Consider the following 19345-nt stretch of genomic DNA (forward strand, 5'->3'; position numbering starts at 1 on the left):
ACAAATCTATACATTACTATATACCTTTATTTAATAAAATGTCTTTTGTTATTACCCAGTCATTTATATGTATCTATTTATCTATGCTTTGGGATACTCAAGTGGTTGGGGATCCTATAAGCATCACGGCTGGCAGGGATGCAGGGAAACAATCTTCATGAGGTGAAGTATGAAACTGGAGTCCCTTTAGCAGGCGCTGGGTCAAAACTTCCAGCGTCTGACCTCACGGTTTATTTCTCTTACACAATTAAGCACAGCAAAACTTTGGGGGGAGGGGAGGAGTCTGCACATGACAGTTATCACAGCAAAGCTTTAGGCATAACTACATAGGAACTCCCTAGAAAGCAGCAAAGCACCCGTGACCTTTACGACGAGAATTGGTTCTATTGACTAATAATAGGCAGTGCTCAGGGGAAGGGCCTAAGGAGGAAGGATTTTCATAAGCATAAGGATGGAGTCTGTTGGTCGATGATGCAAAGTACATGGGACCTTCTTCATAAGGATGGGTTCTATTTACTTAAAGACTAAGCTCAGGATAAGGGCCTAAACAGTACTCGGGTTATTGGGGGATTCCAGAAGGCTGGCTTCATGGAACAGCAAAGGATGACCAGGTTGACCGACAACATTCACTCCAGCTTTCTGGGTGACCAGGTGTCGGTCATTTTCTTCCTAGGGAGAAAATAGGCCTGTGTGTTTAACAAGCCTGGTTCCTCCAGTGCTTTCTCTAAGCTGTGCCTCCTACAAAACACAAGCATTTTGTTTGTTTGTTATGTTGTTCATTGTTTTTTCTTCAAGACAGGGTTTCTCTGTGTAGCCCTGGTTGTCCTGGGACTCACTCTGTAGATCAGACTGTCCTTGAATTCACAGAGATCCCCCTGCCTCTGCCTCCCGAGTGCTGGGATTGAAGACGTGCACCACCATCTCCAGACTGAACCCAAGTATTTTTAAGTTGAAGATCTGTAATTTTTTTTTGTTAAATGAGGAATTATTTGGCAAAAATTGTTAGCAGATGCTGTTCTTAAGTTATGGCGCTAGGTGGAGCATGGGAGTCTTAGAAAATCTGAGTTTGTAGTTACTGGTGAGAACACACCATTAAAGAAAACAGAAAAATAAAATTAATCCAGATTTTATTTTGTTGATTTTAACTAAAAGTAGAGAATCATAACACTTTTTATAGGTTTATCTAAAGACTAAGATTTTTTAAAAAAGAAATAAGCATTGGGATCGGTGTTTTTAACTCTCCACACCTCTCAGGAGGAAAACAAAGCAGGCATCCTTTTCAGAGGAACATTAGCTGGAGATGGCAAATAGAGCTACTGGAGTGTGTTGTGTGTGTGTGTGTGTGTGTGTGTGTGTATGCATATGTGTGTGCATGTGTGTATGTATATATATGTATATATACATGTGACTATGCATGTGTGTACATGTGTATATGTGGGTGTGCATGTGTGTATGTGTGTGTGCATGTATATGTATGAGTGTGCATATGTGTATGCATGTATGTATGCATGTGCTTATGTGTGTGTGCATGTGTGTGTGTGTGCATATGTATATGTGAGTGTGCATGTGTAGGTGGGTGTGTCTTGTTGAACAAGTGAACTGGTCTGATAGAGTCGGAATATCTTGCATCAGCACCAACTTCTAGATTGCCAACTACAATCTTGAACAAATCTAACTCTGAGGATTAAATTGCCCATCAGCAGGAGAGGAGGTCACACAGTGCTAATAATAGTAATTAAAATATCTTTTTCAAGTTGTTTGTCTAAATCCTCGTGGGGAGATTTTGATGAGATTCAAGCTTATCGGCATGATTCTTGGAGGTTAGGTGTATGAGACAGACAGACAGATACACTATCGTAGCTGTAGACAATCTGCTGGTGGGCTTGGAAAAGTACCAGTTTGGATCCTGGTGGTGTCTACCTGTGTCTGTGCACACTGAGAACCAACTTTATGCTAGAATCTATTTATCTGTGAGATTGTAGCTGAGGTTTACAAGCGCCTTCATCTTTGGCTGCCTGCAGAACCATCATCTAGCATGAAGGACATCCCTCGTGCAGTCCAGGCTATCCGTGGTGGAGGAAAATACCCCTAGGAAGCACATTGGTTGACTGGGATCTCAAATTCTGATTTCTTTACCCATCTGCCTGTGAGCATTCACTTCCCAGAATTCTTAGACAGCTGCTCAAGCATTGCACCCTGAGTAGTTAGTTGCCTTTAACTGGAGACACAGGTGGAGGATGTTTACTCCATCTTCATCAGCTCTGTGGACAATGTCTGTATACCACTCACATGCCTCATGCCCTTGGAGGCCAAAGAAGGCATCAGATCCCCTGGGACTGGAGTTACAGACAGTTGTGAGCTGCCATGTAGGTGCTAGGAATGGAACCAGGGCCCTCTGCAAAGGCAGCCAGTGATCTTAACCACTGAGCTGTCTCTCAAGACTCTTGCTAACTTCCTTGTCAAATAGTTTATTTAACGCAATTATCAGTTGTAAGTAAGGATAGAGGTAAACTGGCTGAAGTTAATATAATGAGAATTCAGTTATTTTATCAAAAAGTTGAGTTTTTTTTTCTTTATGTTGAACTTTAAGGGGGAAAAACTTAGGCTTATATAGCAGGGATTTGGGGCAGAAGTGTGCACCCTCCTGTATTTTATTTAATAAAGTGGGAATCAAGAATGCAGATAGCAACAGTGAAAATCAGCATTCTCTCCCCTGTTCCCTTTTTGTGAGACAAGGTCTCTTTGTAACCCAGACTGGCTGGGAGCTCCTCAGGTAGCCCAGAATAGTCTTGAACTCCCGATCCTCATGTTTTAGCCTCCTAACTGCTGGGTTTATGCCTGTTCATCGCCACACCTGACTCGAAGAATATACTTTCAGCCAGTTTGATTTCTTTATCTTAAAAAAAAAAATCTCATCTTATTTATTTTTGAGACAGGATCTCTCTCTGTCACCCTGGCTGGCCTGGAACTCACTACGTAGATTCTGCTTGCCTCCAACAGAGGTTTGCCTGCCTCTGCCTGCTGAGTGCTAGGATTAAAAGCATGCACCACACGTTTTATTATTTCAAATCATGTGTAGGCATGAGTCTGTGCTCATGATGGCTGCTGCCTGCAGAGGCCGGAAGGGTCAGAGCTCCTGGAGCTGGAGTTGGCAGGACTGTTTGAGCTGCCTGTTGTGGGCATGCGTGCTGGGGCTCAAACTCAGGTTTCCTGGGAAAGCAGCACCCACTCAATCACTGAGTCCACTGGACGGCTCCCAGTGTGACTTCTCATTGATATCGAGTACATGTAAAGACACAAAGGAAAGGTTCTGGTCAACCACTGAAGAATGCTTAGGTTACTGATGTGGTTAGATTAAATAAAATGAAGCCTCGGTTTTATTTTAGATTTTTGCAACCAAACTGACTCCAGTACTGCAGATGACTAATATACTTCACGTGAACTTTTTAATCTGAAACCACCAATGATGGGCACTGGGAAAGGAGGACACGGGGTAGCCGATTCAAAGGTGTCTTACTGCCTACTTCCTATGTGTGTGTAGCAAGGGGGAAATTACACATGGAGAGTCCATGATTTTTGTGCAGTACTGTATAGCAAACAGGAGGGAAAACCAGCTGTGGGACCCAGGGACACAGAACTGCATCAGAGGGTGACACCTATAACTGTGATGATATTGGGTATGTGCCACCACCCAGGGAAGCAGCGATGCCACCCTACTGGTGAACTTACAGGATGTAGGAGGGCATTTTACATGTGTGATTTAACGGTATTCTGAGTATTGAAAGGAGTTGATTCCAAATTTCGATAAGGGCCTAAGAATAGTACTTGATGCATTTTAAAATCTCATTTGAATTTTTATACCCAAGATTGTATGTGCTTTCACAGCCAGCTGTGGGACAGATAGACTAGTCACGAGCGATTCCATTTATAGGTGAAGAGGACTGAGTTGCTGCTGTTAAGGGATTTTCTGAGTGTCTCAGTCATGATTCACAACTCTGAGACAGGGACCAGAGCTATAGGCCCATGTTCCCTGTCCCCTTTGACACTCATGAGTATCATAGTTTCACAAAGGGAATTATGGGAGTGCCTACTTAAATTAATTGTATTACCTAAAGACTTACATTTGGGGCTGGGATGTGACTCAGTTGGTAGAATGCTTATGTGATGTATTCAAAGTCCTGGGTTTGATTGCCAGCACCAGGCAGACTGGGTGGGGTGATGCACACCTGTAGTTCCAGCACTCGGGAGGTGGAGGCAGGAGGATCAGGAATGCAAAGTCCTCCTCTATTAACACAGTGAGTTCTAAGAGGTCAGCCCGGGATCCATGAGATCTTGTTAGCAAACAAATAAGCAAAAACCAAAGCAAACTGTACTTTGGAATACCAAGGGAGATTTTTCTTTATTGTAGCTCAAGCTTTTGAAATATCTGGTGAGCACTGTCCCACAATAGGAAAGTATAGTTCAGGTCTGACAGATGGCTCAGCAGGTGAGAGCATTTGCTGCAGAAGCCTGGTGACGTGTGTTCAATCCCTCAGACCTAGGTAGAAGAAGAAAACCGACTCCTGAAGATTGCCTTCTGGCTTCCACGAGGGCTTGTGGACACACACATGTGAATACACAAGTGCACATGTACGTAAATACATGTTAACAAAACAAAACAGATGCTAACTAAAACTCCCAGAGTATCAATTTTTATAATTAAACATGCATACCCCACCTGTTGCCCATAGATGCATGGATGCATTTGACCAACATTTAGGAACAGGCTGGGAGAAAGTCTCCAGATAACAGTCACCTCATGAGAGGAGTCCTTCTGGGGAAAAGTCACAAGGGAATTTTGAAACAAGGTAAAATGCAAAATACAATTAACTCTTTGGTACTTACAACATTATTCTTTGAAAAGTTCTGTAGTTGAAAAATATATATCAAAAAGTTTGGGTGCTTGGCAGTCAGGGCAAGGGGATATTAAGAGAAGGAAGTTACCACAGCTGTCACTTAGAGGAAAATCTATGCTTCAGCCAGATGTAGAATGGTCTAGTTTCAGGATTTCTGTTCCTTTTATGTGAAGCATCACACTCAGACAGACCTTGTGCCACACTGAGCAGGGAAAAAAAATGTAGATGATACCTCCTGCAAGCGCTGGAATTTAGGAAACAAAAAGAATGTTTGGTGGGTCCACTTGGTAAAGCGTTTCACTGTGTGGAATGGAGACTTCCCGGGATGGCGCCACAGGCGGAGTGTGGCGTCTGGACAGGCTTCACTCGACGGGCTTTGCTGTCACTGGTGCTGAGGTTGCTGGAACTGTCACGTACTGAGTTCCCGGGTGAGCTGCCCTCGTCACCTGCTTCTTCTGCAGCGTGCACCATCTGGAGGTTGTTACTCTCTTCTCATTTCCAGGCATGAAAGGATGCATACCAGAAGGCCCTATCGAGTGGAGGATGCTGACAAGTACTGCCTTGAGGATGACTTGGTCAATCTCGAGGTCCTGGATGAGGTACTGAAGGCTTGGTACACAACTCTCATGGGTAGCTTGTGTGTCACACAGGTGACTTGTCCCTTCTCTGGACATTTTTCTGTCATTCAAAAATTTAATTGTTTGGTTAGCTACAGAGGGAAGCTCAAAGAACATTCCATTCTGTGACTGTGATTCTCTGTGTGCTCATTTATAGTTTTGGAATGATGAAGAAAAACATTTCTAGTAAAGCCTGCTATACCACAGGCCTGACCAATGATGCCCACCAACTTAAATTTATTTTCTATTTAATTAAAAAATATTGCCCTCCACCCTGAAGACAGTTGTTTGTTCTTCACAAGGAGACGTTTCCTTCACAGCAGTGGAGGTATTATAGTTCGCATTTGAAATCTGAAAACTATGACCGTTCCTCACTCAGGACACTTACATTTGGGTGGGCTGCTAGTTAAGTTGAACTTCTGCAGAGTCTACTGCTGAGGACCCTCAGCGCCAACACCTCAGTCACTGACGGGTAACACCACAGTTCAACTCCATATTCCCACAATCAGGTCTTTAAGTGTAACTTTTGAGAAATGAAATTACTAGGGCTGGCAAGACAGCTCAACTGTTAATAGCATGAGCAATTGCTGCTCACCCAGGGACCCTGAGTTCGGTTCTCAGAACCTGGGGGATCTGTCGCATATGGTTAAATCTAATTATAAACAGAACCTCCTGATTGGACAAAGTCTGCCCCCAGCCCAGTAACAACTGAAATCTTCGTTGGCTATCTCGATGCCTGTCAGCAATTCTTAATTCTTTCAGCACATTCTTATTATTGCATCTTTTCAAGGCCTCTGTCATCATTTTAGAGACTTAAAGTCATTAAGAATGTTAAGATTTGAATGGGTTGCTTTAATCTTTTTAAACTAAAATGTGTACTCTTAGCATCTCTGCCTCGACCGATTGTGTTTCTCAAAGCTGCTTCTCCTCTTCCTAGGAAACACTTATCTATTGGCTGCAGAAGCGGTATGAAGACGCGCTGATCTACACCTATGTTGGAGATATACTAATTGCCTTAAACCCCTTCCAGAATCTAAGCATATACTCTCCACAGGTGAGGACTGCTTTAAAAGTATTTTGTTCCTTCATGGGTGATTAAAAATCACAAGGCTGGGTGGGGCTGGGGATGTAGCTCAGTGGAACTGCTTACTTAACATGTACGTGTACATGACCCTGGGTTCAAACCTCGGCAATGGAAAAAGAAAATCAAACATACAAATAAAATGAAGTAGTATTAAAACCAGTAACCCATCTCCCACCATGGGACTGATATCCCAAACTGTAGACAATAGCTTAACACAAATGGGATTTTATCTTTGGGAGAAACTTCTTAAACAAGCAACAATAAAAGTTAACAAATACTGATTGCTTGCTACATGCCAAGCACTGAGTTGGGTCACTTCTTATCACCCTATGACACGGGGAAAGCTGTAAATACTATGTCCCTTCAGTAGAGGAAGAGCCAGAGTAAGGCCGTTAGTGCCCCTTACCCGAGCTTGGGCAGCCAGTAATGGAGAACAGGAGTCAGAACATCGGCCTGCAGATCCCTGAGCCTCCCAGAAGCAGCGAGTGCCCTCAAGCGAAAAGCCTTGTTTTTCTGGGTGATAGATGGTGAAAGCATTAGATGGTCCAGTGGAGCACTTGAAGGGTCCTGTAAATGAGTTGCATCTTTCCTCCAGTTTTCCAGGCTTTATCATGGGGTGAGACGTGCCTCGAATCCTCCCCACATATTTGCATCCGCTGATAACGCTTACCAGTGTTTGGTTACTTTCAGCAAAGACCAGGTAAGGACTAGCTTTCCTCTTCTGCCAGCTCACAAGGTAGAACATGGCTCATCTGCCATTTTTGTTTGGACCTGTAGCTGCTGAGGCTAGCCTGAGGAAATGGGGAATGAAATTGCAGTATGGGGGAACTGGAAGCCTGAGAAGGAGAACACCCTTTTGAGATTCACTACACACCGGGAGCACTCATTTTCTCTCATGAAACACAATAAAGACATTTCTAATATGGACATAATGAGAACATAGAGCAGCCACAACCTGATTACATGCAATGGCTGTAATAAAAATGGGGTGTGTGATGGCATAAATGAAATCCCCTCCTATTAATATTTCAGAATCCTCATGACTAGGCCCCATGTATGTGAAATACTGCACTCCCTACACCTGGCCCTGATCATCTAGCTGATGGGAAATTTGATGGGCTAGGGTTAAGACTGACAAACTTTAAGTTCAATGTTAGTTAAACACAAATGTAACTCATAAATTTTAATTGCCTAGACTTCCAATTCACTGCACGGCTTATCCTACCTCTTATCCCTCCTCCGTTTTGCTAGATTTATTTTCCTTTATTTCTGCATTCTGTAAACAAACAGAGGTAACCTAATTTGGCAAGAGATTTTTATGAGAGCTTACTATGTACATATTTCCAGAGACCCAGGAAGTCTAAACTTTTGGGTCTGTTGAGGGTAGACAAAATTATAACTGTAGCTAGAGTTTTCCTGCCTTGCCCACAGTCAGGACAAATCTTTGTCACCCACCAGTCCCACAGCCGCTCAGACCCAACCAAGTAAACACAGAGACTTATATTGCATACAAACTGTATGGCCGTGGCAGGCTTCTTGCTAACTGTTCTTATAGCTTAAATTAATCCATTTCTATAAATCTATACCTTGCCACATGGCTGGTGGCTTACCGGCGTCTTCACATGCTGCTGGTCATGGTGGCGGCTCGCAGTGTCTCTCTGCCTCAGCCTTCTGCTTCCCAGAATTCTCCTCTCTCCTTGTCCCACCTACTTCCTGCCTGGCCACTGGCCAATCAGTATTTTATTTATTGACCAATCAGAGCAATTTGACATACAGACCATCCCACAGCATATAACAGTGTGTATTAGTGGCTTTTCTGTTGCTGTGATAAAACACCATGGCCAAGGCAACTTCCAGGAGGAAGGGTTTAGTTAGCTTCCGGCTCCAGAGGTATAAGAGTCTGTCCTGGTGGAAAAGTGGGGCAGCGAGCAGGCGTGGCTGCTGGAGTAGCCACTGAGAGTGCTCATCTGGAACTGCAAACACAAAGCAAAGAGAGACAAGGAGAAGCAGGTGAAACGTTTTTACTCCCAAAGCCCCCCAGTGACACACCCCTCCAGCAAGGCCACACCTCCTAAACCTCCCCAAACAGCACCACCAACTAGGGACCCAGTGTTCAAATGACCGATACTATGAGGGACATTTCTCACTCAAACCACTGCACAGTAAAATTCACAGAACAGAGGCTTACTGGTGTTAGAGATGAACATCTTTGCATTACTATGAAGATTTGCAAACCGTCCGCAGATTTCCCGGAGAGGAAAGAAGTCGACAGAGAGAACGTGACTTTCAGGCTACAAAGCTTGCCTGCTGTAGGTTTTTTTTTTTCCCTCCCTACCCCCATTTTGTTTCTGACACCAAATTGTGTCTTTTCCAATACTAAACAGTTTTTCCAGGGTGTCCTACAATTCAGTGTAATCCTGACACACTCTGGAGACAGACCCTACAGGTTATAGGTTATCTGTGGAGGCCCACAGAAGTTTCCTAGTGAGATCTGAGCTTGCTTTACCCAGCAGGGCTGCAGAGGGAAATGATTGGACCACGGGCGTGGTTACCAGGTGTTTGGAAGGGTCTGCACTTGGCTGTGCAGCATGCTTTGATCTAGCAAGGGGCAGATCTTTTGCTCTGCCCCTTGCATTGTTATAAAAAGCCCCTTTGAGCCAGGAGGGGCCGGTGGATTTTGATCCAGGTCCTCCCGAAGCTATCCTGTGTCTCTGTCTGTCTCCTCTCTGCTGTCTTTCTATCTATAAGTTTCTTATTTTTCTCTCCTCCTCATAGGAACCCTTTAAAAAGTAGAAGCAGGCATTCCATAGTTAACTTCAATAAAAATGCCCACATATCAGATGCCAGTCACAAAAGGAGTACCCAGGATCCCCACACTCCTGCCAAGCCAAGTTCATGGGTTCCAACAATCCTCTTTCAGGCTGACTAATTCACCAGAACAACTCAAAGAACTAAGGAGAAGACTAAATTTGTCTGTACTGGCATATTAGGGTACAACCCAGGGCAGCTGTATGGGAGACATACGTGGAACAGATGGAGGGAGAAAGTGGGAGCACACAGGATCCTGCCTTTCACCTGAGCACTGTATCCCAGGACCTTCAATTCTTCAGCTTCTAAACTCATTGAATCTCATTTGTTTAAGAGTTTTCATAACTCAGAGGCTCAGTGATTAAGAGCACTGGCTGCTCTTTCAGAGGACCCAATTTCAAATTCCAGCACCCACATGGCAGCTCACAACTGTCTGTAACTGCAGTTCAAGGGGATCTGATGCTCTCACACAGACACACATGCAGGCAAAACACCAATGCACATATGATAAAAAAAATAAACAAACCATTTAAAAGATTTTATAACTCAGGGAATAAAACTGGGATGAATATAGTCAAGGTACATGATGGACTTGAAAAAAATTATCTTTGTGAAATCCAACACTGTGCAAGGAATATATGCTAATAGAATATTTTGAATAATTAAATAAATTAGTTATTTTCAGTAAAGGTTTTTATTGAACTCAATTTGCAACCTCTTTGCCTTCCTGGAAGATGGGAGGGGGTCTGAAAGTTCCCATTTCTAACCATCTATCTGTTCTTTCTCATTGCCCATCCCCATCTGAGGCCGTCTGGCTCCACTTGGAACCACCTGATGCACAGGCACAGATGTGGGTAGAGGCATTCCTCCTGAGCAGAAGACACTCCTATCACTCCATCAGTCGGGAAACGCCAAAAGCTGTTTTCTGGGAACCAAGGACAAAGGCCGAATACGTGGTTTTTATTCTACCTTCTCACTGATTTCCTGTGTGCACAAAGAGCTCCAGGAAGTGTAAAAAGAACATGGTCAACAATACAATAAAAACAGGCAAAGGATAGAGATAAGGCCAAAAAAGAAAATATGGTTGACCTTAAGCACATGGCAGGCCTTTGACCTCCCTCATAATAAAAGAGGCACAGATTCAAAGTGTATTGAAAACCTGCTTTTAATCTATCAGATTGGCACAAATCAAGGCACTGTGTGGTGAGGATGCAGGAGAGCGGACTGCTTTCCATGTGCCACCACGTCAACTCCACATGCTCTGTTCATGTCTCCCACGTATGGCCCTGGATTCTGTACCCTTTCTAACATGCCAGTGAACACAAGTTGTTACTCTAGTGAATTAGCCCGCTGCTGTGGTCCCTGGCCAAGCAACACAGTAATAGCTATTTCACAAAGACCTTTACTTTTTGATGGAATGTTGCCCACTTAGCATTTATTCAGCAGATGAATCTGAATGTAGATACAATGACCTGCATGTAGGATTATTCATTGCAATATAGTTTATAACAAGAATAGACAAGGATCAATTAACAATGGCACCACCAGACGATGTTACATCTGTCCTTTGCAATGGCAAGCAGCTGTCCCAGCTCTTCATAGACTGGAAAGAGTCCCCGGATAGAATGATTGTTGAGTGAGAAATGGAGGAATGTAGCGGAGGGCGTTATGTGGAAAAGCCACCACCAAATGCACAGGTTGTTTCTGTGGGTAATTTGTTGGGTTCCTCCCTGACTCTCTTTTCTATGTCAGTGCATAGTCATCAGTGGAGAAAGCGGGTCAGGGAAGACGGAGAGCGCCCATCTCATCGTTCAGCATCTGACTTTCTTGGGAAAGGTATGGGCCAACCGGAGTCTGTGTCTGGCTTGAAATCCCTGCAGAACCAACTGTGCATTTCATAGCAGATAAGATTTTCTATTTTCTTTTCTTTTTTTTAAATCGGGGGTTACATAAGAACATTTCATCTTTGTTGTGTTGCCTCCTGATAGCTAAGCTCTTAAGATGCCAGCATGCTGTCCTTACTTCACGTAGTGAGAAAAACAATACCAACACAGATTTACTAGATTGTGGGCAAATTAATTTATCTTGTGTGTTTTCAATGTAATGGAAACATTGAGCCATTAAGTGGGGGAAGTGACTAGAAACTGAGTCAGATCCGCTGTGGTGCTTAGGAAAACGGCAAATGGAATCCACTGAGCAGCAGTTAAGGAAAAGGAAAGTTGCAGCCTGGACACAGACGTGGAGGGAAGGATTGCAGGATGAGTCCGGGCATTGCCTAGTCTTAGCATTTGTGCATCACATGCCTAAGAGCGGTTTGAGGAGTCCTCCTTTATTAGAAGTGAGGTTTATTGAAGAGCGCGGTGGAAAAGTTAGAGAATGTCTGGTTTTGGAAACCTTTGTAAACTGTTAAGCGGTACACATCCATCGAAGATTTTCTATGCAGTGCAGTCAGACTTTAAAACTGCCGCCAAATCTGGTGTTGTGACTCACGGCACTTGGTGACTCCTTCATTGACACTAACTTTCCTAAAGTGGAGAGAGAGAGAGAGAGTGTGTGTGTGTGTGTGTGTGTGCCTTAGAAAAGGAGCACGGGCCGTGTGTGTGTGTGTGTGTGTGTGTGTGTGTGTGTGTGTGTGTGTGTGTGTGGTGCCTGGAGACATGATCGGAATGCCTGCTTCTGCAGGCTTCTCCCAACTGCCTGCCGTCTGTTCCTCCCAGGCCAACAATCAGACCTTACGTCAGAAAATTCTCCAAGTGAACTCCTTGGTGGAGGCCTTCGGGAACGCCTGCACTGCCATCAATGATAACTCCAGCCGGTTTGGGAAGTATCTGGAAATGATGTTCACCCCCACCGGAGCTGTGATGGGAGCAAGAATCTCCGAGTATCTCCTTGAGAAGTCCAGAGTCATCAAGCAGGCAGCGTGGGTGCACTTTATAGTTGATCACTCTTTTTGCTCTGCCAAATGGAGGATGGGGAACTCTAAAGGTTCCGTCTCCTCTTGTTCTTTAGTCTCCCTTGATTTTTTAAAGCAAAAGATCAGTGGTGGTTAATCTGTTTGTTTTCCAGGGTTTAGTTTTGCCTTATGTTCATGAGTGTTTTACTTACATGTATGTCTGTGCGCTGTGTGAATGCCTGTCACCCTAAGAGACCAGAGGATGAAGTCAGAGCCTCGAAGCAGAAGTTACAGATGGCTGTAAGCTGCTGTGTGCGGTCTGGGAACCGAACTCAAAGCCTCTGCAAGGGCAGCAAGTGCTCTTAACAGCTGAGCCATCTCTCCAGCCCTCGGTGGTAGTTGTTTTTGTTTGCTTTGTTTTTGTTTTTAATGCCAAAAGGCATTAAGGGGAGATTGGAAAGGACTTGGGGGACGCTTTATGAATGGTATATCTGTTTCTCTTGAGTTGGTTGTGTAAGGTAGAATTTAACAATGATTAATTTGCACACACCTTAAAAATCCACTTTATCAGCCGGGTGGTGGTGGTACATGCCTTTAATCTCAGGACTCAGGAGGCAGAGGCAGGTGGATCTCCGAATTCAAGACCAGCCTGGTCTACAGAGCAAGTTTCAGGACAGCCAGGGCTACACAGAGAAACCTTCTCTGGGAAACAAACAAACAAAACCCAAAAAATCCACTTTATCCCTAAATGTGAAATTGTGTATATATATTTTTAAAAAGGCACTGAGAATATTCCACAAATTTTTCTTTCAACTGGGAAAGAATGCAGTTACACTATGCCTTAATTACTTTTCTGTTGCTGTGATAGAATGATAAAAGGCTTGGGAGAGGGAGGGTTGGCTTACAGTCCCAGTGGGGACACAGTCCATCACGGCTAGGAAAGACGGTAGCCAGGAGCACGAAGCTGGCCGATCACATTCCATCGACACACAGGAAGCCGAGAGTGAGGACAGGAAGTCTGGTCAGGTGCTCAAACCTCAGAGCCTGCCCCAGTGATGTGCTTCCTCTAGCAAGGCTCCACTGCCTGAAGGTTCCATAACCTTGTCAGCCAGTGTCACCAACTGGGGACCCAGTGCTCAAATACACAGGCCTATTAGGGACATTAGTCAAGCTACAACACTGTTTTGAGAAAGGCATTATAATAATCGGTAACAGTCTTCAACAGCATGGTGCTCTGGGCTTGAATGCTGGTTTTGACGCTCTGACATTGGGCCGGTCACTGAACGGTCCAGAGCCTCGTTTGTGAAATGGAAATGCTACCGGTAATGGCCTTGTGGGTTTGTTGGGAAGACTGAGAAGTCCATCTGTATAAAATTACTCAAAAGCATGTGCGATGTGGTGCATGTTAACAGGGTTAGCCACTCTTCTTCTTGGTTTTGATTACTGCAGGATACCAGTGTTTTTCAGGAGTAGGGGGCTCCATGCACACAAGTAAGTGCGAGGAAGGTAAAATGGCCAAAAAGGAGAACACATAACCTGATTTAGGAAAAGGAATTTGTTGTTTTATCTCTGACACAGTGGCTGCACCTTAATCTACTGCTGTTTCAGCCAGCAACTGCAACTCCACGGTTAGTGGCCTGCTTCTCTGGAAGTGGCCCGGCCACTCAGGCTGCAGCCTGGTGGGAATTCTGTACTCTCAGGCACAGGCCCTGTTGCTGCCGCTAAAGGGAGCTTTAACTAAATCTCTATTGTTCTATTTATGAATAAGACTTGAGATTCAAAGGCTGGGGTGAAAACCTGCTAGCTCAGAGAGGCTGAGTAGCAACTAGCTAACCTTCTCTCCTTGCTGGCATCTCCCCCAAAACTCCTCTTTCTGCTGTGCCAAGACAAAAAAACAAAAAACAAAAAACAAAAAACAAAAAAACCCTGCACCACTCAAAACCCCTCCCTATCACTTCTTGTGTGTCTCTCCATCTCTTCTAGATGCCCTGTGATGCTCTGTGATTACTTTCTGTCAGCTAGTTGCTAACTCAGTCTCCTGACCCAAAGTTAATTTTATTTAATTAAAACAAATGCTAACTTGGGGTTTACAATGTGATCAAATATCCCCCAACAGGAGTTGTGTGGGTTCATGAGGAAAGAGGGGTTCCATTTGTGCTAAGACACCACGACCGAAAGTAACTTGGGGAGAAAAGGATTTCTTGTGTTTATACTTTGACATCACAGTGCGACATCCAAGGAAGTCGGGATGGGAACGCAAACAGGACAGACCCCTGGAGGCAGGGGCTGATGCAGAGGCCATGGAGGAGGAGTATTGCTGGCTAGTTTGTACCCATGGTTTGCTCAGCCTGCTTTCTTACACCAAATGCCCCACAAAACAATCTGACAGGAGCATTCTTTCCATTGAGGTTCTCTTTTCCTAAGCGACTCTGTCTTGTGTCAAGTTGATGTGAAGCTAGCCAGCACACCTGGGATTCGGAAGGAAAGATGCGTTCCCCGGGTTTAAGACATTTGATCTGAGATCTGTGGATCACTTCGGAGTCAGACAACTCCTAAAATGGAGACAGGAGTGGGGAGAAAGGGGTGGGGAGGAGACAGAGAATGGATCATGCAGGGCTTTGGAGCCAGGCTGAGGATTTTGAACCTTTTCTAGAAAGACTAGGAAACTGGAGAACTCTCTCGGGCAGGGGTGTGGCTGCTTTGAAATGCTAACTCTAGCATCCGTGGGCCGATGGAGATGAGAGGGGGCTGTCGCCAAATGTGTGTGTGAGAACATACGCTGGATAAAGGTGGTAGAGTGGAGAGCAAGAAAGACTGAGTAGTTGGACACTGGGCCAACGGAAACCACAGGCCGGGGACTAGCTGAAGAAGCTGAACGTTTGTGGGTGTGGCTGGTGGGGTATGGTGTGCCAGGCTTGATCTCCAGCACAAAACAAACACACACAACTGTTAAACAGAAGCACCAAACACCTTCCTCTATCAGACAGTTTCCTGTTTCCTCACACAGTAGAAGCTGGTATGAACAATGAAAAGATGGAGCTACAGGTGTGTGAAGCTGCCCTGTGTGAGTCTCTCTCTCCCCCGTCACCCCATATTAGTATGGTTTTAAAGTGGAGAGCTGTCTCTGACCGAGTGATGGTGCTGTGACCTGTGCTCCATGCTCTTCCTATGGCATGTTGCTCGGTGGCATAAACATTGTCTCATCTTGTTGTCTTCATGTGTCACACAGGCCTAATAACACCAACCTCCCAAGGTTGTTAAGAGATTTGAATGAGATGAAGAGATGTTAAGGCCTTTCAGGTCCCGCCTCCCTAACTGTGGTGACTCTGCCCTTGTGGGCGCACTCCAGTATCCTATTTCCTGGTCCCCCATCTCTGGATGAGGTCATCTGAAGGTCTCACTGTTGCTAGAGTTTTCCGCCTTGCCCACAGTCAGGACAAATCTTTGTCACCCGCCAGTCCCACAGCCGCTCAGACCCAACCAAGTAAACACAGAGACTTATATTGCTTACAAACTGTATGGCCGTGGCAGGCTTCTTGCTAACTGTGCTTATAGCTTAAATTAGTCCATTTCCATAAATCTATACCTTGCCACGTGGCTGGTGGCCCACCGGCATCTTCACATGCTGCTGGTCATGGCGGCATCTGGCAGTCAGTCCTTCTGCCTTCCTGTCCTTTTATTTCTCCTCTCTGTTAGTCCCGCCTATCCTTCCTGCCTAGCCACAGCCGATCAGGTTTTATTTATTGATCAATCAGAACAACTTGACATACAGACCATCCCCCAGCACAGCCAAGTGCAGACCATCTCAGACACCTGCACTCAGGCCCATGGTCCTAATCATCCTCTATGCGGACCTGCTGGGTAACGCCACAAAGAACTCAAGAAGGGCTCCCACAGGACATACAGAACATCCCACAGCATCTCACAAATGGACATTGAATAAAGAGCCTTTCAGAGGCTGGCCAAGCATAAGACAGTTCTCTGCGCCCTTGTGTGCAGACTTCTGTCTGTTTCCTTTCTGTCGACAACTCCTTGAAACACCTGCTCAGGCTTCGGGGCTTCCCTATAGGGTTAGTTCTCCTGACTTGGCACAAGTGTTTTCCATTCCAAGCATTATTCTTTATCATCGCCCCATGATTGTTGATTTTAAAGCCCTGACCTCAAGCCCCCCCTCTTGTTTCATCTAACTCTATCTAGAAGGAATGCTCCAAAAGAGTATGAATCCTCTTCGTCCTGTTTCTCCGGCATCCAGAGTAGTTCCTGCCATAACTGGCATTCAGGACATTTATACGTTGAAATAATAATCTTTTCAAATCATCTCTGTACATTCAGTGTCATACTGCATACCTTAAACACACACAATTTATTTTAAACAATGAAGGGAGCTTGGCGTGGTGTCATGGACCTTGCGATCCCAGCCTTGGGGACGTGGAGGCAGGAGGATCACAACAAGGGACACCTTGCTCAGCCTTGATGTAGCGGGGAGGGGCTTGGTCCTGCCTCAACTTGATATGCCAGGCTTTACCGACTCTCCGTGGGAGGCCTTACCCTCTCTGAGGAGTGGATGGGGAGGGTGGAGTTTGAGGAGGGGAGAGAGGAGGAACTGTGGCTTGTATGTAAAATGAAAAAAAAAATTAAAAAAGAAAAGACCCGATCATGCTTTTGAGGTCATGACGCCTCCCCTTGCTGTGCAGTGTCTGGGCATGTACATACGTCTTGCTTCCTTCTGTATCATCTGCGGACGCTATGAAAACCCTGGGCAGCCTGTCCAGGGCAGCTCCGAAGATGTGGGCAAGGAATGGAAAGATGGGAGTTAAAAGCAACTGCTGCTCTTGCAGACAATCTAGGGTCGGTTCTGAGCACCCATGGAGTACCTAGCAATTTCGTGTAACTCCATTTCCAGAAGATACAACACCCTCTTCTGGCCCGAATGAGTACTGCATGCACGTGATGCACATGATAATGTGAAGGTGAAACACCCCTTCCCATTAAAAATAAAAATAAAAAACCCAAAACTTTTAAAACAGACAAAAGAAAAGACGTGGATGCAGGAGGCACTGGGGACTGAGGAATGGCATTTTTAGGGGTGTCTGAAAGCATTACACCTTGGGAGAGTGCAATCCTCGGCTCTGAAACTAATGCTTTCTTGACTGCTGTGGGATTTCCAAGCATTTTCTGTTTGGGGCTCCAGCAGAGCGGGGTGTGGGGGGGGTTGGCTGGTCACTGTGGGCTGGGCTTCCCACTCCCTGAAGTTACAGGGGCTGGTGACACAGGTGCACAGGACCAGGAGCTGCATGGAGAGAGTGTTGCAGGCAGCCTGAGCCGCTGCCTGAATTAGTTCTAGAATTTACCGTGAGTTTATAATGAAGGTACATGTGTTTGGTAAAGCGCCGCTGTCCTTATGACTGTAGGAATATTACCGCTATTGATGTTTTGTAATTAGGATGATACATATTTAATTGCCTGCATATGTAAATTTGTTGCAAAATAATATTTTGTACAAAAGAGGAAATAGAATCAATTATTTAGGTCAGGGAAGCCTGGAATATGGAGGAAGCCTGGAATATGGTATAAATGAAACCTCTTCCTCATTTTTTTTTTCCAGGGGAGAGAAAAATTTTCACATATTTTACTATATTTATGCTGGTCTTTATCACCAAAAGAAACTCTCTGAGTTCAGACTTCCTGAGGAAAAGCCCCCTAGGTAAGTGTTACTGCAAGACCCCTTGCTGCTGGCGGTGAGGAGGCTGCTGGTTAATTTTGAGTGTTCAGTTAAGCCGTTGACAAATCTAGAAGTAAATGGAGCTGTTTCCTTAACTGGAAACTCATTCTGTTAAGTTAAATATGCAAGAGGAGAGGAGGGGGGCAAGCACTACGTCTCAGCACTCACCTTGTTTAAAAGCTCCCAGCCACAGGATTAGCCTGCGAAGGACACACCCTTGCAAAGAAGCCCAGGTCTCGCCTGGCCTTGTTCAGTGCTGCTTGCTAAGTGAACGAACTCTGACTGTGTTGGTTCATGTCCCACTTTGTTCAGATACATAGCGGCTGAGACTGGAAGAGTCATGCAGGACATCACTTCCAAGGAGTCTTACCGGAGACAGTTTGAAGCAATTCAGCACTGCTTCAGGATTATTGGATTCACTAACAAGGTACATGCTGGCCAAGAGAGAGACAAACTCAATGTGAAATGTCTGCAGATGGGTGTTCTAACTTGCTGGACACACATCAACTGCATGTCACTTGTGAGATAACATGTGATCTACTCAACACGTGGTCTAAGGATCCAAAACTTTGTCATTCCCTGAAAGCTTGTTTGGAGTGCAGACTCTCTGGTCCATCCAAGAATGACCAAATCAGAATCTGAATTGAAACAAGATGCCCAAATGAACATACATGATGAGAGGCATGCCTGTAAGGACCAAACACCTATCAATTATTACCATTGCTATAAATTCAACCTGGTTGTAGCAACAGATGCCAAAAGAATACTGCCCTGAAAAGAGGGGTTCGGGGATGTATAGGTTATGCCTAAACCCTAGGACATGCTTTTGCAAGTAGCTCTTTGTGCCTATAACAGACGAATTAAAACTCTCCTAATGTCTCTGCGGTCACTTTCTCCTCCACACTTGCCCGTTGTTAACTGTGGCTGCAGGTGTGATGCCACTTCCGTCATTCTACATATAGACTTCCTCTATTAAATATACGCTGGGGTCGACACACAGTATTTATAGCTCTAGGACCAAATATTGCTCCATGATACATTCTTTCATAGTTTCTGGGCTTCGTGCCATTGATTTCGTAAGAACATACAGGCTCTTTCGCTTTGCTGGCACAGGGGGTGAATGATTAGGAGGAAGGCTGGAGTGTTAAATCTTAGATTACAAAACACTCTGTTTACCTTGGGACAGCTACTCCGGGTAAAGCATTGCTTCTGTAATCCAAAGAGTTTGACCTGTTCTTTCCTCCCCAGGATAGCTGATCTTAGTCCTAATAATACGTTTCTTTCTTCTTCTTTTTTTTTCTACGTAGCTGTTCATTTTGTTGTTGT

General features: G+C 44.8%; 1 protein-coding gene across 2 annotated transcripts in view; it reads left to right on the forward strand.

Annotated features, from left to right (window-relative positions):
* Window positions 1-19345, forward strand: part of Myo3b (myosin IIIB) — a 394965-nt gene that overhangs the window by 184821 nt on the left and 190799 nt on the right. For both annotated transcript variants that reach the window (XM_076569620.1, XM_006972402.4), the window contains 7 exons: window positions 5398-5494; window positions 6450-6566; window positions 7192-7296; window positions 11157-11240; window positions 12122-12324; window positions 17903-18001; window positions 18332-18446. In XM_076569620.1, the coding sequence (XP_076425735.1) occupies window positions 5398-5494; window positions 6450-6566; window positions 7192-7296; window positions 11157-11240; window positions 12122-12324; window positions 17903-18001; window positions 18332-18446 (820 nt within the window). The remainder of the gene's footprint in view (window positions 1-5397; window positions 5495-6449; window positions 6567-7191; window positions 7297-11156; window positions 11241-12121; window positions 12325-17902; window positions 18002-18331; window positions 18447-19345) is intronic.

The sequence above is a fragment of the Peromyscus maniculatus genome, chromosome 4, assembly GCF_049852395.1.
Source record: "Peromyscus maniculatus bairdii isolate BWxNUB_F1_BW_parent chromosome 4, HU_Pman_BW_mat_3.1, whole genome shotgun sequence".
NCBI lineage: Eukaryota > Metazoa > Chordata > Mammalia > Rodentia > Cricetidae > Peromyscus > Peromyscus maniculatus.